This window comes from Euwallacea similis, chromosome 2 (genome assembly GCF_039881205.1).
Source record: "Euwallacea similis isolate ESF13 chromosome 2, ESF131.1, whole genome shotgun sequence".
Taxonomy (NCBI): domain Eukaryota; kingdom Metazoa; phylum Arthropoda; class Insecta; order Coleoptera; family Curculionidae; genus Euwallacea; species Euwallacea similis.
Genome location: NC_089610.1, coordinates 5,246,998 through 5,268,056, shown reverse-complemented (window position 1 = coordinate 5,268,056; position 21,059 = coordinate 5,246,998). Strand labels below are relative to the sequence as shown.

The 21,059-nt window shown below is 35.9% G+C and overlaps 7 protein-coding genes across 8 annotated transcripts in view; 3 read left to right on the top strand and 4 right to left on the bottom strand.

The window, feature by feature from the left end:
• Positions 1-10,363, top strand: part of LOC136416794 (uncharacterized) — a 111,441-nt gene extending 101,078 nt beyond the window's left edge. The window contains exon 11 of the mRNA XM_066402153.1: positions 9,811-10,363. Within this exon, the coding sequence (XP_066258250.1) occupies positions 9,811-10,343 (533 nt within the window). The 3' untranslated portion in view covers positions 10,344-10,363. The remainder of the gene's footprint in view (positions 1-9,810) is intronic.
• Positions 160-2,286, bottom strand: pck (Claudin superfamily protein pickel). The gene is made up of 4 exons (XM_066402238.1): positions 2,127-2,286; positions 2,004-2,070; positions 1,564-1,901; positions 160-1,365 (listed from the first exon to the last, which is right to left on the bottom strand). The coding sequence occupies exons 1-4, from the start codon at positions 2,170-2,172 to the stop codon at positions 1,106-1,108; spliced, it is 711 nt and encodes a 236-aa protein (XP_066258335.1). The 5' UTR covers positions 2,173-2,286; the 3' UTR covers positions 160-1,105.
• On the bottom strand, positions 3,613-6,302 carry sinu (sinuous). Its single transcript, XM_066402250.1, has 2 exons — positions 5,964-6,302; positions 3,613-4,811 (listed from the first exon to the last, which is right to left on the bottom strand). The coding sequence occupies exons 1-2, from the start codon at positions 5,991-5,993 to the stop codon at positions 4,146-4,148; spliced, it is 696 nt and encodes a 231-aa protein (XP_066258347.1). The 5' UTR covers positions 5,994-6,302; the 3' UTR covers positions 3,613-4,145.
• kune (kune-kune) lies at positions 7,581-9,560 on the bottom strand. Its single transcript, XM_066402264.1, has 3 exons — positions 9,414-9,560; positions 9,198-9,355; positions 7,581-9,008 (listed from the first exon to the last, which is right to left on the bottom strand). The coding sequence occupies exons 2-3, from the start codon at positions 9,334-9,336 to the stop codon at positions 8,473-8,475; spliced, it is 675 nt and encodes a 224-aa protein (XP_066258361.1). The 5' UTR covers positions 9,337-9,355; positions 9,414-9,560; the 3' UTR covers positions 7,581-8,472.
• A 333-nt stretch (positions 10,364-10,696) lies between the features above and the next one.
• On the top strand, positions 10,697-15,265 carry LOC136419432 (cGMP-dependent 3',5'-cyclic phosphodiesterase-like). Of its 2 annotated transcripts, XM_066405724.1 has the most exons (11): positions 10,697-10,889; positions 11,209-11,405; positions 11,944-12,220; positions 12,275-12,481; positions 12,540-12,722; positions 12,971-13,293; positions 13,488-13,801; positions 13,864-14,041; positions 14,151-14,282; positions 14,579-14,838; positions 14,913-15,265. In XM_066405724.1, exons 1-11 carry the CDS (start codon positions 10,799-10,801, stop codon positions 15,109-15,111), a joined length of 2,361 nt encoding a protein of 786 aa, XP_066261821.1. In that variant the 5' UTR covers positions 10,697-10,798; the 3' UTR covers positions 15,112-15,265. The 2 variants fall into 2 exon arrangements, with proteins under 2 accessions (XP_066261821.1, XP_066261822.1); XM_066405725.1 differs by having other exon boundaries at positions 10,746-11,405.
• Positions 15,266-15,334: 69 nt separating this feature from the next.
• fws (four way stop) lies at positions 15,335-18,996 on the bottom strand. Its single transcript, XM_066405726.1, has 12 exons — positions 18,859-18,996; positions 18,494-18,744; positions 18,076-18,238; positions 17,863-18,023; positions 17,571-17,804; positions 17,297-17,514; positions 17,103-17,246; positions 16,910-17,043; positions 16,559-16,747; positions 16,311-16,500; positions 15,922-16,241; positions 15,335-15,773 (listed from the first exon to the last, which is right to left on the bottom strand). Exons 1-12 carry the CDS (start codon positions 18,896-18,898, stop codon positions 15,586-15,588), a joined length of 2,232 nt encoding a protein of 743 aa, XP_066261823.1. The 5' UTR covers positions 18,899-18,996; the 3' UTR covers positions 15,335-15,585.
• Positions 18,997-19,133: 137 nt separating this feature from the next.
• Positions 19,134-20,836, top strand: RpII33 (RNA polymerase III subunit RpII33). Its single transcript, XM_066402704.1, has 4 exons — positions 19,134-19,303; positions 19,789-19,960; positions 20,070-20,457; positions 20,601-20,836. The coding sequence occupies exons 1-4, from the start codon at positions 19,218-19,220 to the stop codon at positions 20,780-20,782; spliced, it is 828 nt and encodes a 275-aa protein (XP_066258801.1). The 5' UTR covers positions 19,134-19,217; the 3' UTR covers positions 20,783-20,836.
• The last annotated feature ends 223 nt before the right edge of the window (positions 20,837-21,059 follow it).

Sequence of the window (21,059 nt, the reverse complement as noted above, 5' to 3'; positions counted from 1 at the left end):
ATTTCTATACAAGGTGTCCTAAATTAGGAAGCCCAAAGTGATAACAAAGGCATGCGGCAGTTCAACAATAAAATTCAAACTGACATTGTTAAGTTTATTAGTGCAATTTCAATACAAAAATTCATAATAGAAAAATTATTCAAAGGCATTCGTACGCCTCTCTCTTAAAATTTAGCTTGATTTTATAGGCGGACAATATTGTCGCCGAAGTGGTAAATGTGTCTGGCAGCAATGTATAATAAATGGGAAACTTAAGGTCCCCTTTACCTTAAATTTAAGCTGTGCAAATGGGGCTGTAAAGACTTTGGTGAGTATTTTACTTGGAGATTTTCAGGTTTCTCTTAACGTAAATTTAGCGAGAGGTGGAGCCAATGATCCTAAGTACTTCTAAATCTAACGACACTTTACAGTTAACAAACCATATGAAATATACCTTATTCTACATAGCAAAAATAGTAGTTATTCTAAACATAACAAAGAATAATTTCTACAAACCTTAAGATTAGACTACATATATGGAGGGAATTTTGATTCATTTTGATACCATTCAAACACCTACTTTAGGGTCAAGTTATTAATATACTGTTAACTTTAACAACAAGCTAGTTTGCATTAAAATCAAGAATCGCAGCAATACTCTATTTCAACTATGGTATCTATGGAAATTAGTGTGCACTTAAAGTTGACAGCAAATTAGTAATAATTTGACGCTTACTTATTCAGTCACAAGTTGCTAATGAGATTCTATAATAAAAATACTAAAGGAATGCGCCATAAGTAATGTGACAATATCAAGATAAGGCGATTAAGGCCACCGTTACATATATCCTCATGAATAGCTTAGTGTCTTTAAAATACATAAAAAAATACTTCAAATTGTTTTTGCCAGGTGCAATTAAATATTAATTATTAGATAGCGATTTAGAGACACATACATGAAGAGTACAATTCGAAGGCGTAAGTACCGACACAACTAGAAGCAAAATAATGAATACAGATTTGAACATCATTGATAAGAAAAGCTAATATTATGCCCACATTTTCAACGTTTAGATATATCTTCTAAAGGGCGTATACTGCTGCAAATTAAGATGAAATTATCCGACTAATAACCGTGAATATTCCAACCTAAATGGTGTTGTGGATTAGGTTGCATCTGCATTACAAGGTTCTTAGACTCTCGTCTGCGATTGTAACTCAGCCTGCATTCTTTATATAGGCAAATGGCTCCAAAGCCATGAAAGAAAAATGATAAACAAGCTAATCCGTATGACCAGCATAGATAATTGAAGTTTGGATACATTAGCCAGTCCCTTCGTGCATGTGATCCTCCAAAGATGGTGATGGCAAAAAACATAAATACAGCTGAAAAATACAAAAATCCAGTCATATACACGGTGAATTAAAAGTATTTGAGTTCATAGTGAATTAAAGAAACAATTTTGCTTTATTTTGAATCTCTTTAGAAGCATTTAGTACTTGTTAGAGAAGTATTTGGTGTATTTTGGACCCTTGATGAGTGTCTTTTAATTGCATATTTCTAAATAATGCCATGATACTTACTTGTTGTTACAACACACACAAAATCAATTGCAGAAAGAATCCACTCATATCTCAATATGAACTCCAGTGGCCATCTGCAAAGCTGCATGGCCATTAGGATTTGTGAACCAAAACTCAACAAAAATGACATTGTAACAAAAGCCTGCACTGCCATAAGCCATGGTGGTAATAGCCATTCCCTAATCACATAATATTCCTGGCTGAACACATGGTGACACCCTTCAAAGGGATGATCAAATTGATTGTATGGGTAGCGGAAGTTGTGGAAACAATATTCCCAAAGGCCCATGTTTTTAAACTTTGAGAAAGTATCATCGTATGACTTCACCCAATATGGACTGGAAATCATAAGTTTGCTAAATAAGCTAACCAACCATTGAAGAAAATCATTGATGAATTATAAGTGCAACGGAGGCTTAAGATAAACAGCAAATTGTTACCTGCAAAATGCTACCATTAGTAACAGCCCAGCTATGTAGGTGAGAAGTGCTCCATTGAACAGGTACTCTATAAAGCCCAAATATCAATTAATTACTAGAATTCCCCTGAATTCGCATACCTACTAGAGGCTTTTGGATAGTTATTTTTCTCAAACTCAGAACTGCTCATTTTTTCTGAGGTTTCTCCACTCTCAAATTACTTCTTATTTTTTTATTTATTTCTTTTTTACAATTTCAATATACTTCTTTAAGAGTTTAAAATATTATCAACATTAAACGATAATTTATTATTTAATTTGTTTACATTAGATGCAGGTTGAAGGATTAAAACAAACGAAGTTTGAAGTTTGACGTTTACTGGTTGAAGGTTCTACAGAGTGTTCCAAAAACATTGGCATAAACGACTATAGCGTATTAGTGAATAAAATTCTACTATAGTTTTTGATTTTCCGACTTAAAATTGCTCCTCGGAGGGTTTTGGGCAGATTAAATTTATTTAAAACCTGCATTCTAAGCCAGTCGATAGATGGTGTCACTTGTACCTTCTTGAGGTATAACAATCATTTGCGAGGAAGACCATGAGAACAATAAAACATCACGCGAACGCCATTTTTGATACTTTCACTAACGTTTCAATTTCAATAATTAGTCATGATTATACTCATTAACTGCGTGTTTTTAATTTGATGAGTAACTTCTGTTATACTTTCATTAATGCCCCCACGCAATTAGCTCATTAATATCGAGATGAGAAATGCAGTGAAGAAAAGATACCTGCAACTTCGTACCAATAACAGAGACAACCAGATCATTCATCTTTTAAGGGGCTTTATACCGAGGGCCAAGAAGGGACGACGGAGGCAAGTAAATCGTCAATTTTCAGAGGTTTTAGTACAAGTCAAGTTCACCTGAATCTTTTATTTTTTTTTTTACCGTGTAGCACTCAATATTGTACAATGATAAAAGAAATAGTAGCAACCTCGATATATTAAATGGGACACCTTGAATATTATTTCATGTTAAAATCCGCTATTTCCTTCCTAAAAGAAATAATTTCACTGTACTTATAGAATACAGGATGTTTGAATAAGTTATTATTAAGTTACCTTGAAGTTAGATAGTTAAGTTAACCTGACCTTGAAGATTATGATACACCGGACGATGCAGAACCGTACCCTAATTCAATTAACAGAAGGCTGTTTTAGTTTTTAGACTACAGGTGATGCGGAAAATTAATCGTTTAACGCACAAGGAGCATTAAAGCTCAAGGAACACCGCGAAGGGGTTAAATACATGTTGTATTAAATGGCGTAATACATCGTTTAACACAATTGTATTGTACTCGTTTACATTACAGCGTCTCTTTGATGGCTGAACATGAGATTAGCAATTCCAAATAATGAATAGTTATTCAAATGATCAATATTATGCGCACGACAATAATGTTATTGTAGGAAAACACATTATGAATCATATCTCCGCGCTCTGCCTATGGTCGTCTTATGCACTGACCCCGGCAATTATGCCGGACTAATTGACCAAAGGCCTTTCATAAACGATGATCTTTGTATTCCGAAGTATTTTAATCACGACAATACGAAATTTACAAATTTATTACTGCTTATATTACGAACCAGATACTTATACCTATCTATATTCACACAGTGAAGGATTAATACCCGAATATTTCTAGTAATACTGGACTTTTTATTAATTTTATGACGAACCTCTTATAATAATTATGACTTTAAAACTATATAAATATCAAAAACATTATAAAAAGGTAAAAACACGCTAATGCAAAATGTCCGTGCCTGGGCTATGAGGATCTTGGTAAATAAAATAGGTAGGAGGTCGGTTAAATTGATTTTTTCTTAAAAAAAATCAGTTTCTTTAAAATAATCGGAATTTACCATATTTTTAAACGGCAACTCCAAATTTCGCATATTTACCCCAATTCAACCGACCTCGTATCCATTATGATCGCAGAGATCCCCGCGGTTAAGCTCCAGAAATGACCACCCTGCATAAGCAGGAGATTGGTTTCACTAACAAATAACGCAGTTTCACCCTGGGTATCCACTTAGACCAAAAACCAAACTCGATTGCTTTCAAACCACCACGTAAATTCTCGCTCCGGTTCTAGATTTTGTCATGCTCCATTTCAAACCTCATTTGAGAGTCCTTCAGCTGCTTTCGCTTGCTGTCTTGAACGTACCCTTCCACGAAGAAGAGCGTAGACGCCACCAAAGCGGCGACCGTCCCTATGCATCCCAATGCAAAAGACCAGCCGAAGAAGTTGTTGTCGTGTCCCGGCATCCAATGGCTCCTGTTAGCGCAACAGGCGAATACTATAACTGCTATCCCGCCCGCCAGGCCACCCACCAAGAGAATCCAGGCATTCAATTTGATCAGAGTGACATACTGCTTCATGTCTGGCCCGCAACACAAGAAATATAAAAGTGTTAAAATGGCGCTGAGCAACGCTCCAATGAAGCAAATTGTGAAGAAAAACTGGGTGGCCACCAAGAAGGGCGGAACCAAGAATCCTTTGATTTGATCGTACCCCGTAGTGAACGGGTCGTAGATCCATCGGCAGCCGACGAAAAATCTCCTTTGATTGACATCAACGGGATCGGGGAGAGATCTGAAGCAATGTGTCCATAGACCGAATCTGTCCAGTCTGGCCCCAGTGATTCGGTAATCGGACACCAGCCAGCTGGGGGTGGAGAAGGCGACCGCGATGAGGACAAAGGTCATCAGGACGAAGCCTATGGCTACGTTACCAGCCAAAGTGCGTTTCTTCATCTGAAATAAGTGAATATTTGTCGCATAACTGCATAAATCAGGGTTTGATTCTTAGCTCATGATCACACTGCTAGCAGTTTGATTATGGGTAATGCAAGTAATGTTAAGATAATTCGACAGGTCATAGATCTCCCAATTAAAGGAACTATCTATTACAGCTCTCGTTTCAAAGTTATCAATTTACCAATGATGTCGATAAAAATTTATTGCGAATAATTGCGGGTTTAGATAAGAATCTGCTATACAAATAACCCTCCTATTTTGAAGCTTCAACACGCTAACTCTTCATTAAAACCCGTGGGCACGGGGTCTCAAATAGCATTTCGCATTCTTTTAGGTGTTCGATGTGTTTATGAGGTTCTTTGGAAGTTAAGTAGGGCCGTAAAACTTCCTTCTGATGTTATTAACAGTTAGTTGTTAAAGAAAGCGAAAATGCTTCTGAAAGGCGGTTCTTCGATTTTTCGATTTATAAAACAAACATTTTTCTGATTCATGGCGTAATGTGGATATGCGCTCCGTTTCAGAATAGTATCAACAATTTTCGTTCATTTTTCTTATTTCTTGATATACATCATAATATGCAACAACCTCATAAAACCGTAAATGACGCAAACAATAAATGATACTCTTATTTTTTTCTTTTTCTTTTTTTTTCTTATCCTTTTCTATTTTTTCTTGTCATTTTCTTTTTTTTGTTATTTTTTTTTTAATTGGATGGATGGTTAGATTTATGTCACATAGACAATGCTTAGTTAACAGGGAATCAACATTTAAAACAAAATTTAATTAAATTCTTGTTTAATTCATTTCATTTATTTTTTTAATCCTTTCGTTTATTTTTTATTTCATCTTTACCTAATGTTTATCTGGATTGAATCTGTATTACAAAAAAAGTATTTTTTTTATAAAAGTAGAATAATTCTGCTGAAGGCACAATATTATGGTATGATTTGGTAGAAAATGCATTGATCATTTGGCAACAATTTATAGCACTCAAAAACAGACAGGACAAGAGACAAAGAAAAAACAGACGAAACACAGAAAACTTACAATAAAGATAAGTTAATACCGCAAAGTGATTCCAATTTAAACATTTATATGTTCTTGCATTACCCACTAATATTGCACTTAATATACAATCTAAACCTTTACCCTCTGGTCTTCGTATCGACGGTCCACCATTTAGCAGCAAAAATTCGAAATCTTCTCGAAACACCACACAATGGCCTACAACCAGTCACCAAGCCCGATAATAATTGGAAGCGAACGGAAGACCAACTGTTAACTTATAGATTAATTATAGATGAATCACAGTAACACTCCTTGCAATGGAAACCGTGGAAAATAAGTAAAAACGGTGGACATCACGTGGCCACGCCTCTAAACACTGAACGAAAACAAAACTTAACTTTTGCTTCCTCGCGGACTTGCAGAGTAGATTACGACAAGCCCAGGCAGACCCATTAATGACCCAACCAACGACCCAGTCTACCTTAGACAGGACCGTACTGGAGCATTTCACAAGAGCCAAATAGCGTGGCAGTGGCTGGGACTTTAGGGTAATGATTGAGAAGTCAAATGAAGTTCACTTGCTGGCATTGTCGCAAAAAAGGAAAAGCATGGCGAATGCGATAAGTAGAGGATGCTTACGACGATTTTCTAGATCCCCATGCTCTGGTTTGTGTTGATGAAAAAGGAGTTGGGTTTGAGATGAATAGTCCCGTGGTTTCCTTATTGAGATAAAACTTGTGGAATTAATGATAAATTAAAATATTAAGCATTTCACACCATGTATCTACCAGACCTACGCCTAGTCCGTCTCTGATAGCTATTCTATGCTACACACTTTATTTCACGTTGGTTTACAATGACCAATCCAACGCGGACGCCATAACATGCAACCTGTAATCTCATTGACCTATTTCATGATCAATATTCCTTTTTGTTAAAGAAATATTGATTATTTCTTATACCTTTGACCATTGCTAGATGCGCAGGCAGCTTTTTATTGGCATTTAGTAGTTCGTTATTGCGAAACGCACATAAAAAGTCAATTATTTTCTTCATACATAGTATACATGATGCATGCGGTATGCATATTAGATGTACAATAATAATAATCCTAGTTCAGAGCTTCAAGGATATTTTTATAAGTAAATCAAATCAGGAGTGCTAGATGCCTGCGAATTTAACAAATTGCTTTTAACGCAAAAGCTTGGTGGAACAATTCCGCATTAAAAACTTGTTAAACGAGGGACGTAACGGTAGCAAAAGTGATGGCCACCTTTTTACTTACCATGCAAATTCAAATAATAACATAATGAAAAATTAAATAATAAAAAATAATACAAATTATTACACTGCTCAGAAAAGTATCACCGTATTAGCGCCGGCCTTATGGGGGGGGGGGGGGGGTCTTTTTTGGTCGGCTGTCTTTCTTGGGGGCAGAAATTACATTTATTAAGGACGGCCCCGTATCGCATCACCATCCTTTTTCTATCCTGAAAATGAAAACCATTCTGGCAATCAAGTGATCACTTCACTTATTAACGAAAACACACCATCATCGAGAGATGACCAAATCAAGAACATTTTCTGCGATTTCTAAGGGTGATGACTTTTTTGCGCAGTGTATCTGTTTTGTCGTTAGATAAATTCTTCCTCCTAATTTTTTTTTCAAATTGAGCACATATTTCAAGGTTTCCGAACAATAGACGTAGAGTACTTGAACTCTTGAAACTGGGTAAAACAATTCACACCATTAAACCATTAAAAAACGCTAAAATTTATTACAAATACCTACATTGTTTTAGTATGTATATTGCATGAGTATATGCTGCAAAGTGAGTACAAAAACGCCTTAAACAGTATTAAAAGCGACTTATATTTAATATATACGTATATGGACGGAAAGCGACTAAGTTAAAGCATTGTAGCCCAACAGATGATAGGCAACACAATGGTTGTCTAATATCTCTCAGGTTACAACAGGCAATGGTTAAGCAGATCTAATATAATTAAGTTTTTACATATTGCTATCTAACATACTGTAAAAACTAATATACATGTACCTACAAGCTTAATACATACACGAGGGGTGCTAATTGCTACGCTATCAGTAGTTCTCAGAAAAATCTATAGCCAGATCTCTAATAAGAGGTAGTTCGCCCTTACAACTTCTGTATTTGTGGTAGTTAAAATGAACTTTTTAACGTTAGGTCTGGAACATTCCACTGCGTTAAAAGAACACCTTATATATATTTCAGCTCTTCCTATCTTTCTGATTCCATGCAGTTTGTGAAAGGTCATAGAAGGCATCAAAACGATTAATTTGAGCTATTTTTTAAGGCAATTTGTCCACGTATTCCCGCGATATCTGCGATTCAAATTTGAAAATTGGCAAAAAGGAACTTCCTTCCTTTTTTTAACATTTTCCAAAAATTTCGAAATGTTTAATGTGTGACTTGGTTTAATGGAGTGGATCCTGGATATCTTAATTGACGTTCTGCATACAAATAAACAAACACACAGAGAGCTAGTTGACTTTCCAAATGCATTATACAATCTTATGACAAAAAGGAAAATATTTTTTGACTAAAGCTACAAATATCAGGTAACGTGGATGAGCTAAATGAATTATCATCTTTTAAAATCACCCAAGTTAAATATCAGTGTGTGTAGTGCTGCTAGGCTTGCTCACATCTATACTATAATGGGACTGAGGAGCCGAACCCCTCAACCTCCTGTACTTGGCCCTACGAGCCTCCACAAGAAACAATGCTCCTGCGGGCAATAAAAGCAAAGACCCAACACAAGCAAATCCAAAGGACCAGCTCAGGTCATTGTGCTGCCAATAAGGCATCCAATCCCTATTATCTCCATTAAAGCCAAAGATAAGTACGGCTATTAGACCGCAAATACCTGCTAAAATTAGGTTAGAGCCATTGCTTAACAATAAGAGGATGTATTTGTCATGGTCTCTGCTACAGAAGCAATACATCCAGGTTAAAAAGGCAGCTACTAAGACTAGGGTCATGCACAATGTGAAGAAAAATTGAGTGACAATAAAGAATCCTGGAAGAAGGAAGTCATCTATGATGTAGTATTCTTCCTCGAAGACCCACCAACAGCCTGTGAATTTGTAGTCATAGTGATGGCGGAAGTCCTCAAAGTTGCGGAGACAGACCTCCCAGAGACCTAAATGAAGGTATATGATTGATTATATAAGTCTTAATAGTAACTAAAAGATATTGCTGAGAAACGGTCGATGTTGTTGAGTATAGGTTGTTTAGTTGTTAAGACCAGTTTAATGGGAAGAAAGGCTGTATGGCTAATTTAAGAATCCATATGGACAACATCTAAGCTATAAATTGTTTGTACACCCACCTATCTTTTCAAAGTTGGGATTTTCGATTTTGCCATCATTCACAAGCCAGTAAGGGGTTACAAAGGCTAAAAGAATGAATAAAAAAGCTGACGCTGTAACTACAATTGCAGCAACTCCAGTTTTCGTTTTCATGCCCATTTTGGAGAGTTGGCTGAGGCTGCAAATACAGATAGGTGGTGGTAGTATCTATTAAGAATTGAATGGGGTCCACTCACTATTCAATTAATTTATAGGTGATGTAGGTGGTTTTTAATATTTGGGTAAACTGATACTGATTAGAGTTATTTTTGTTATTTGCATTCAAAAATTCTGATTTTTATTTTCAGAATGAGAAAATAAAAATAAAAACAATCAGAACAAGTAAATCTATCAGATTTGTCAGCGAACTGTCAAAAGATTAAGGTTAGAGTTATCGTTCTGTCTGGAGTCGGACAGAACAATAATCTGGAGGTCATCGATCCTGTTATGGTCGGAATACGGACCTGTCATGAGTACCTTTTTCGCATATCAATTGCAAGGACCGGAATTAAACCTGAGCGCAATTTCTATGTTTCATGTCCAAAAAATAATAAGGAACAAGAGAAGCTCGATTGAAAGTATTTTTTGTTTCAGTACTCTTCGAACCCACCGACATAATTACCGCAAGAAAACCGTTTACTACTAAGAATTGGAAGGTTATTAAGTTGATAACGCCGAACTTGGGAGAACTGCAAGAAATATCGAGGCAGTTGAATATCCCCGCCTTTGAGTTGTCTTCAAATGATATTGAGAAAGTGGCCGAAGTCGCTCTGAAGTTGGCCCATTTCATCGATAATGTTCTAGTAACGCTGGGTCCTAGTGGTATCATTCTGGCAAGAAGAGGTCAGGCCGAAGACTCCCCACTCAAGTGGTCAAGCAATAAAATATCTGTACGTTACTATCCCATCGAAGAGAGGAAGGATTTTGTTAATGTTAGTGGAGCGGGAGACTGCTTTGCAAGTGGATTTATAGCTGCCTTACTCCGTAATTGCCCGGAAAGTGTATGCGTATCTGTAGGGTTTGCCTCTGCCTTGGCCGCCTTGTATTCACAGTCTTCAGTTCCAAAAAAAATGTTTGACGTGTCGAATGTATCTTGGCGTACTAAAGCAAAGTACAGCGAATTATAATAATAATAAAATATTTTTTATTTAAATATGGCGAATTAAATTTATTCTTTTAAAACCACTCTGCTTCCAATTAACCATAGATGGCCGCCGTACTGCTCTCTGTTGTCATGCTCTAGAGGATTACAGTTTCGGCAAGAGGCCAATAGAGGACTTTGCTGCAAAAACTTTTTACCTGGGCAACACTATTTAAAGGCATTTAGCAAACAGCTTGGCGGCATTCGTTCTTGCTGCAAACATTCAATGATAACCTGATCACTGCTTTGACTTACTCTGCGAGCATAAAACCGAACGCAGGGTGCACCTCGCGTTCAATGTCAGATGTCATCTCATTTGTCACTTATGACTGTTGAAGTCATGTATTAAATCTATGTTAGAAGTTATTGTTATTGTTTACATAGCTAAAATCAATTTTTGTAAAATATTACATACATAAACGCAAAATAAATAAAATAAAAATGCATTTCAAGTGGAACAATATAGATATTACCTTCACATTAAGTGATATTTGTACAATTAACGACTGTGTTGTTCCTCTTCGGGTGTCAGGTACATACCGATAAGGCTAAGCCAAAAATGTTTACTCAGGAACTCAAATATTTGATTGGAGTACAGCTAATTTGGTTGAAAGGGCAGTTTGTCACGTTTATGGCTTTAATTAATTTAATGCAATAATAAACCTCGTCATATAAAGCAAACTGAGCCATTCAGTAAATGATTATGTGACATCACCATGACACTTTTCATATTAAACTATCAATTTGGTTTATCTAATCTACAAGTTACTTAAATCGGATTATTAAAATTCCCTGTGATTAAAAAAATATATCTATAACTCCTTCATATTTGCCGATCATGGCTCAACTAGAGTGTTCAGAACCAGATCCAGAATTGTTTGTTACTCCACCTTACTGCAGGAAAACTGGAGGGGACAAGGATGGTTTACCTTCAGAGGAGGTATCTATATCAAAAATTGAGGTTTCTAATCCTGGAAAATTATTGAATTTAGTGGAGGATTTAATTGATAAATCCACTAAAAAGCTCGAAGCAAAACTTAATAAATATGTGAGTACTAACACTTAGTTAAAAGTTGAGGTTCTGATTGCCTATTTCTCTGTTAAGTAAAGGAATTTCATTTCATTTTGATTTCCATTTCATTCCAACTTAAATTGAAAAGGCTGTCATGCACTGCATGTACTCTTGGTCTTTTTCAGCTTAATTTGCACTGGTGCAAACTATTCAAAATTTGGATAATTACACTAAGTATTGTCTTAGTACATATTACAGAGAGACAGTAACATTAATGTTTTGTCAGAATTAAGTTGAAGAGAGAGGAGGCCTAGGGGCATTTGCATATTGTCTGGGTTGATAATTTTCCACATAACCCAGTAACCTCTATTTACTAAATTTTTAATAGTTTTGCAAAATGTTCATAACTCTCTGTAGATACTGTTTATTGTAAGTATAGCACCATTTCAAAAATCCCAATGATAGATAGCTCTAAAATTTTCTATCCTGCATTAAATTTGCATATTGAACTATAATTTTGATAAATTCTGGAGAACTTGATTATTATCAAATAACTTGAATCTTCTCCTTCCAGCTGAAAATAGAATGTGAAGCAAAATTCGTATTTATAATAAATTTGCACAGCATTTCTGAAGAAGCTACAGTGCAGGTGATCCAAGAACAAATTCTTATCGAAGACTTAAGGGTTGTGCTGTGTGAAGATATTTTCAACAAAATCCTACAATTTCAGACCAGCACTTTAACGGTCTCAAGTGCACTGGATCCTAAAATCCAGTTCCTAATTAGAGAAATTGTTCCCGATGGTACTGAGGAAGTAGTCATTGTGCCAGTTTTAGCTGGCCAACAAAAAGGTCTGTTATAATATTAATTTGAGAAGGACAAATATCATGGAAATTTCTTTGTAGATGAGGAAGCCTCATCCTATCCAGTGTACTTAATCTGTGTAGTAACACCATCAAAGGACAGTACATACATATCAAAATTAATCAGCGAGACCTTTAGATACTGCATGCCTTTGTTTCTTAGCACTAGAGAGTGCGAAAATGAAAGGCGACTTAAAGCAGAATGTCAAAATTTACTTCTAGTTGCTAGAAAACTGTTTTCACGTCTTGGTAAATTTTTCAGTGTTCTTAAGAAAGTAAGATTTCAAATTTGAGAATCTATTTCTAGGGGATTTGAGTGACCTGCTGAAAGAAATCATGTCTGAAGCACGAAGATTGACTAATGCAGAAAGGTGTTCCTTATTTTTATTGGACCCAGACCACATGCATTTGGTAGCCAAAGTTTTTGATGGGGTCAGCCCGGAGGAAAGAAGTACTGAAGTCAGGATTGCTGCAGACCAAGGAATTGCAGGCAAAGTTTTTATTATACTTTCAATTTACATTCGTAGCCATTTAAAACTTCTTTTTATAAAATCATTTTCTTACAAGCGCGCGTTAGTGTCACATTCCTCACTTGTTAAGTAAATAAACATTATCGCACCCTACGTTATTAGTCCGGGGGCAGGTGATAACCGATTGCAGTTGTGATTTTATTCAGTATGTATTAAGGAACGTAAACGTGTGAATTCTAGTTACGAAAAGAGACTTTGCTTTATTTAGGGCATGTAGCAGCAAGTGGGGAAATACTCAATATTAAAGACGCCTACAAGCATCCTCTCTTCTATAAAGGCATGGACGAGGCAACCGGTTTCAAAACCAGAAACATCCTGTGTTTCCCCATCAGAGATGAAGACAATATTGTGGGCGTGGCCCAACTCTGCAACAAAATCGGAGGGCATTTTGACTATTTCGATGAGCAAGTGGCCAACGCTTTTAGCATCTACTGTGGCATATCGATAATGCATAGTCTGGTTTATAAGAAAATTCAAGATGCCCAAGCGAGAAGTAGATTGTCTAATGAGCTTATGATGTACCATATGCAGGTAAGAAAATGTCCTAAAGCAGTAGTTCTCACACTCCCCAATGGAGGTTGGAACTGACAAAGAGGGCGATTTATAGCCCGGCTGAAATTGGGGACCAAGTAACTTTCAATCACACACGATTTAATTGTTTAAATTGTTAGAGATTTGCAGAAATTTATTTTTAATAATTGTATAATTTAAACGTTTCTTTTCAGGTGAGCCCTCAAGATGTTTTAGACCTTACCATGTGTCCAAGTGAACATGAGGTTCCGGTTTACTCTCTGTTCAGCTTCACTCCTCGCAAAATATTGTTGAAAGAAACTCCGTGTTTCGCAATGAAAATGATGAAAGACTTGGGATTTATTGATACATTCCACATTAAAATTGATTCCTTGGCACGGTTTATATTATACGTGAAGAAAGGATATCGAGATGTTCCTTATCATAATTGGTCACATGGTTTTTCCGTGGCGCATTTTGCTTATTTAGCTTTGAAGAATTTCCAGCTTGTAGAGAGGGGATATTTTACGTAAGCATTTAATGCCTTGATTATTCAAGATACGGACTTAACGTTGAATTCCATATTTTTAGGCAATTAGAAGCTTTGGCCTATTTCACGTCGTGTCTGTGCCATGATATCGACCATCGAGGCACCACAAACTCTTTTCAGCAACAGTCCAATAGTGTCTTAGCTAGCTTATATTCAAGTGAAGGGTCTGTGATGGAGAGACACCACTTATCACAGACTATCTGTACCCTCAACACTGAGGTAAGACGTGAATCTGCATCTTATTGAATTAAAACAACTAAACTAGCTGATGTATCGTCTAATTATTTAATTGGGATTGTTAAATTGGTCTTTAGGAATGTCTTTTCAGGGATGTAACTTTCTGGAGTGTCTATCTAAGGACGATTACATCAAGTGTTTGGATCTGATCAAAGACATGATTTTAGCTACGGATCTGGCTGCCCATTATAAAATACATTCTAGGCAGCTTACCATGGCGCAAGTAAGCTTATGGGGTGTTTCCTAAACATGCGTAAATAAGGGTCCTCTATATACAACTATATAAGGCGGATTAATAATGTAACAACAATTTCCTTTATTTTGCACTATATGAAAAGACTCTTTATCACAGCTGAGTCAAAATCGCAAAATAATTCAAGTCCGGATCAAAGGAATTTCTTTACATTTCTGCCGCATTAAGAAACATCCTATATAGAAAGATACTTATCCTAAAGTTATATTGATTTTTTATATAATAATTGCAATGTTATATTGATTTTGATAATAATCAATTTTTAGGAAGGCTTCAATAAAACCAACCCAGAACATAGATATTACCTGGCAAGTTTATTAATGACCTGTGCCGATTTGTCAGACCAAACCAAAGACTGGACAGAAACAAAAAAGGTTGCACAGTTGATTTATGCTGAGTTCTTCGCGCAGGGAGACTTAGAAAAGAAAATGGGCAAAGAGCCTGCTAATATGATGGACAGGCATAAGGCTTCAATTCCGGATCATCAGTTGGAGTTTTTGACACAGTGTTGTATAAGCATATTTAGGTAAAAAAAGGCGATTTTAAAAAATTCTTGTTGATTTACAAATAACTTGGTGTGGGTAACCGATTTTTTTTCAGGATACTGGCGACAATATTCCCCAACGCCAAAGTACTTGTTGACGCAATAAAACAAAACATACTCTGCTGGGAATCATCAAAGCGCATTTTTGCCAAATTGTGCTTAGGAGGTACAACTTCTTATGAGGTTTTGTGTAGTGACGAACTAGAGGCAGAGGTGCAAAGCACCCTGGAAAATCTCCATGAAGGCCAGCAGTAACATAATTAAGATTAAAGGAAATTACAAAAAGACATATTCGTGCAATAAGTATGCTTAAGCTTTAAAAATCCCAAAGATTGAATTATAACATATGAAACCCAAATAGTACTACGCTAATTTATTGTTGATTTACAATATATTCTATTGAAATATTGCTATATTGATAGTTGTTAGCGAGTGGAAAATATATACCGGCTTATTGCAAGTAATATACCTTTAATTTAACAGATAGGCAAAATTTAAGTTCACCAAAATGTATAGAATCATGACTAAATGACCTACGTGTCAAATCATTGGAGCAATCATGTGCTTAAAAAGATTAAAAATTCAGTTTTAACGTTTTGCAAAACTGTTAATTTTTAGACTATTTCTTTTCATTCATCATCATTCATTCATGGGCATATAACAACTAGTAACGATAGGGACCTCCTAAAAGAACAAGACATATTTTTTTCATACAAACTTAAATCATCACTATGATAATTCTTTAACGGCTACTTCTAACAGTTTCGAAATAAGAGGATAAACTGGGTCGTAGTTGGTGGAATTCATAAGCCTCACTATGCTCTCGTACTTTTGCACTGCACCCGCTACTAAGTCGATTCTCTCCGTTTCATTTGGATGTTCATCAAGCCAAGCAGACAGTTTTGGTAACGACCAACCTAAAAGGTAAACAATGGTTTAATTAATTATCAAATTTGGTCTTCAATCTAGTTGAAAGGATACTCGCCTTCAAGATTATTTTTCATTTAAATTCACCTTTATAATTGTTAAAAATTATTGACTTTGCTAAGAATTAATATAACCTGCCTGTATTTTGATGAGGACTCGCTAAATCGTGGCCAGCAAACGAGAACAGCATCAGTAAAATTGTACTGTGAGGAACTGAGCTCCCCAGTGCCTGTCCTGTGACTATTTCCTCAGGCGTCTGGGCTATTAGCGAAGCCATGGATTTTAACAACCTATAAGGTCGACCCAGGGTAGCTAACTGTGGGGAAATGATTTTTAAATTGTCTTCCATTTGTTGGTAATCAGCTTGCAAACGCAGACGGCCGCCCTGTGTGACCGGCCTTAAAATTGAAGAATGGCGGACCAGAAGTTCAATGCATCTTAAGGCTATTTCGTTACATCTATTATAAAAAAGGAATTATCCCTTAATTCTTTGATCACGCCCTGTCTCTTTTTAATTTTGTTCTTACTTTTCCGAGAGGACTTCCTTATTCTGAAACCCACTTAAATACGTGTTGTAAACCCTGTCGATGAACTGAACCAACTCTCTCATGTAAGGGCTACAAGAAATATTCTTGTTTACAGAAACTGGCAGTTTTGTCCAGTCAGGCTCCACGTGCATTGTTATTATAATCGTTTCTATCACCGAATTTATTGACACTACAAGTAAAATTTAAAATATTAGAAGAAATTGATAATCAATTAACTGTTATTTTACCTGTAAGCGGATGGATAATCGCTCCAGTCAGACTATTGAGGCTGTTTAAACTCTCCTCAATTACATTGATAACGGACTCAGATAAACTTTCTTTCATATTGTTTAGCATTCTTCGAATTTGAGTTTGCAAGTAATGGAGGACGTTTGCATATTGCACGTTTTTTTGTTGTCCAGCATTTGGTGCTCCGGCTAAAAAAAGCAATTTAAAATAGGTAATAATAAACTACTTATGTTTCGTAGAAGTCGCGATTTGACCTGGTAGACCTAGCAAATCAAGACTTGAGGTTTCCACGTGCAAGGTATGTTAATTTTCTGACAGTTTCGACGTACAAGTGTCTTCTTTCATCTTACCTAAAACTTGCGCAGCCTCGGGGCCAGTACTGATTTGCTGCTCAGTCTTTACAGCGAACATTTTGACGCATTTCCCCACGTTTTTGGCCACTTGTTCATTCAAGTGCTCTTCCACTAAGGCCACGCTTAACTCGCTACGGACAATTATCTATGTAATATTGTCCATTAATGTTCTATTTGTAGGCATTCTCACCTTGTAAGAACCCGTATTAACGAATCAATTTCATCATGACTTGGAACATTATTTTCTAATCGGAACATGCATTGAACAGGGTCTAATATTTTAGTAAGGGAACTGGACAAATAAGAATTCTCTAACTTCTTCAAAACACCACGACTGTAAATTAAATTTAAGGAACATTCTTAAGTAAAGAGAACAAAGCTCACTCAAATTGGAATTGGTCATAGTTCAATTTTTTGACCATCTCATAATAGTTTTTCAACAGTTTTGGATAGTCTTCCTCCAAGGTTTGCACCACAGCTAAGGTAGACTGATTTATGACGTCTTGAATCAGGGCCCCAAGTTGAAACCAGAACTGGGCCGCCAAGTTTTTATCAATGCTTTGAATATGAAGTTCATTTAAAATAGTTTGTAGGAATTTTATCTAAAAAGTGGTGTTATATAATCTCCAATCTTCCAGAACTCACAGGAAAGTTGTACTTGTTTACAAATTGCATGGATATCCTCAGAAAAGCTCCTTTCAAGTTCAGTCCAAATTTTGGCTCTAAAACCCTGGGATGATGATAACTGAACTCGACCTGGACCTCCTTTTGACTTGTTAGGTGCAATATTACTGGTCTCAAATGCTAGTTTTAAAGCCTCACGACACTCGTCCAAGTTTTGTTTTACTAAATTTTCTATAGTTGGTTTTATTAAACCTAAGTTGATGAATATCTGAAAATACTTCTTATGTACAACACTCTATCAGGAGGAATGTATATGGGTTATTTACTTGTAGTGCTGTAGAAGTTTGAATCACATTCTCATTAACAATCCCTTGATTTAAAGATCCAGTGGCAAGTTTAACCACTTTCTGTTGCTGAATTCTGATATTTCTTAATTCCGTCGTCACCGCGTCGATATCAGTTAATTCAGAATCTGCAGCAAGCTGCTCTTAAATTGAAGGAAGTAAGTATGTTACAAAACATATATGTTCCTATGGTACCTAACTCTTGCAACAAGGCCGCTTTTTGGATCGGATCGTTGGTGTTTGAGAGTCTTTTACTAAGTTGCTGCACCCGACTGACTTGCCTAAGAATATGGCTTGCTCTATGCAGACGACCTAGCACTTTTGTATGTATTTCTAGCTGATCATATGGTACAGTTATCTGAAATTATGAAAAATGGACTTGTCTTGGGTATTTTGGGCAAATTTGAATTTAAAAAGTATTTGTAAACCCAACATTGTGGTGGTTTATAAATACTCTTCTTGGTTCTGCAAATGGATAATCAAATTAGCCAGCAACAAAGTGCCATTTCCAACTGTACAGATAAAAATCAGGCTATCAAACTATGCTACAAATATATCGCCGACGTTTACGGGATTGAGGCCACACAGAGTTTTACCAATGCAATGAACTCACCTGCACTTTCAATCTTTCAGCATTCGCAAACAAATTTTGAATGTGGACATTCATAGTGTTTAAAACATTTTCTAACTTGTTGGCATGGTTAGCCTGTTGCAGTAAATCATGGTGGTTTTCCAGAACCTGCTTCTGGAGTTCCTTGTTCAATACTTCGATTCCCTCTCCTAACCTCTTAATTTGCTCAGTGAATGCTAAGGATTGGCTTAGCAGGGTCTTGGAGTTGCTTGAGAGGTAGGTCTGGAAGAATTCTAGAAGGCAGAAATGCAGAATGTTTAATTGAGGGGGTTATTTAGTAATCAGTTACTGGGAAAAATGCTAAAATCAATGAGAAGTGAAAAACATAGAAATTATAGGATATTTACCATCGTTTTCAATTTCAGCAATAAGTTCTTGATTTTCCATTACTTTTCGTTCAATCTATTCTATTTTCCTGCTAATCATAAATATATCTTTAAAAGCAATAATTCAAATTGTTTACATATGATTATGGGACATCATAGTCACCACCCATCTTGATAGATCAATTTTGACTGATCAATTGACATTGATCAGTGGGATCAGAAATAAGGTTAGGAATTTGAGTTTGTTTTGTTTGGTGCCGTTTCTTGTATGTTCCTTCTTCATAACCTTCATAATTTGAATTTATTTTAACCATTTAATATATCAGAGTTGTTATAAATTGAAGTCAACTGTTTTATAAACAAGTAGAAAGAGCGAAAAAATGCCGTACGCCAACCAACCCGCTGTTCATATTACAGACCTCACAGATGAAAATGTAAAATTTTACATTGAAGATACTGATTTAAGGTATTTCACTCTTTATTGCACAAATAAGAGAATAAAAGGCCCAAACTTTGTTTCTTTCTTATTCCCTTTATGTTTCAACTTCATATCCACTGTTTAGATATAAATTTCCAGCTTAAATTATTAAGATTAAATTATTGTTTTCATCAATGATTTTTGTTAAAACTCTCATACAGAGGCTCTGGTTAATCAATTTAGATATTGGGGCACATGTTGGCCAGTGTTTCCACAGCGATTTTTCTACAATTTCATCATTATGGTTTATCCAATCTGTACAGGATATCCCTTTAAAATACAACAGCTTCGTTACTTAAAAATGATTAGAGATAGTCAAAAGGAAAGAAAAACATCTCATAAAAATATTCTTAAGGATATAGTGTGTCTCAAAAAACTATAGCATTTCTAAATAATTTTTTTTTAATGGGATGCTAATAGCATTATTGTTACTCTGTATTCTATGGACCCAATCAATGAGTGAATAATTTCAGTGTGGCCAACAGTATTAGACGGGTTTTAATTGCTGAAACTCCCACTTTAGCCATAGATTGGGTGAAACTCGAAGCAAATTCCACAGTATTGAGTGATGAGTTTTTAGCTCACAGAATAGGACTTATTCCCCTTATTTCTGATGATGTAGTTCAACGTTTGCAATATCCTCGAGTAAGTATAGAGGGTCCTGCTACTCCATTGCCCTCCAAGAAGACTTTTAATATTTAACATTTTCTTTGCCTGAGCCTTTACACCCTTTACATAAGTATGTTCATTGTAGGATTGTATTTGCACAGACTTTTGTCAAGAGTGCAGCGTAGAATTCACTTTGGATGTAAAATGCACAGATGATCAAACTCGGCATGTCACCACTGCTGATCTTAAGTCAAGTGATCCTAGAGTAATACCAGCCACTTCCAAGCACAGGGATGATGATTCTGCTGAATATGGAGAAACTGATGAGATTTTAATAGTTAAATTGCGAAAAGGGCAGGAATTGAAAGTACGTGCTTATGCAAAGAAGGGATTTGGCAAGGAGCATGCCAAATGGAACCCCACTTGTGGAGTTGCCTTTGAGTATGATCCTGATAATGCCATGAGGCACACATTGTATCCGAAACCTGATGAGTGGCCCAAAAGTGAATATAGTGAATTGGATGATGATCAATGTAAGAATTGATAAAAGTAATATTTTCTCTCTTAAGAGCCAAATTAGTATTATTGTTCAGGTTACTTACCAAAAAAAGTATTCACAAAGCTAATACTAAATTCCCTTTAAGACGTACCCATTCTTTTATTTGAAATATTATAGATGAAGCTTCATACAACTGGGAATTGAAACCGAACAAATTTTTCTTCAACGTTGAAGCTGCTGGCCAATTAAGACCTGAAAACATTGTCATAATGGGGGTGGCAATGCTCAAAGAGAAATTGTCTAATTTGCAGACTCAACTCAGTCAGGAACTGCAAAATGATGCCTTGGCTATTGCATAAAACAGTAGCGTTAGGAAGTTTGGTCTCCTAAGGTTACTTCTTCTTCCGTTAGTCATAAGGAAATAATGAGTGTAAGATATACTTTTTGAAATAAAATGATATAATATCAGTATTCTTATATCTACGTCCACTACTATACCACTTTACTGATTGCATGTACGATTGTAAAATAATAATTGACTCAAAGATAAGAAGACACTAGATAACTTTTTAGGAGAGAAGCTGTCTGAACTCTTTCCAAAATATAGTCTCCCAGGGGACAAAATAATAGATCTCT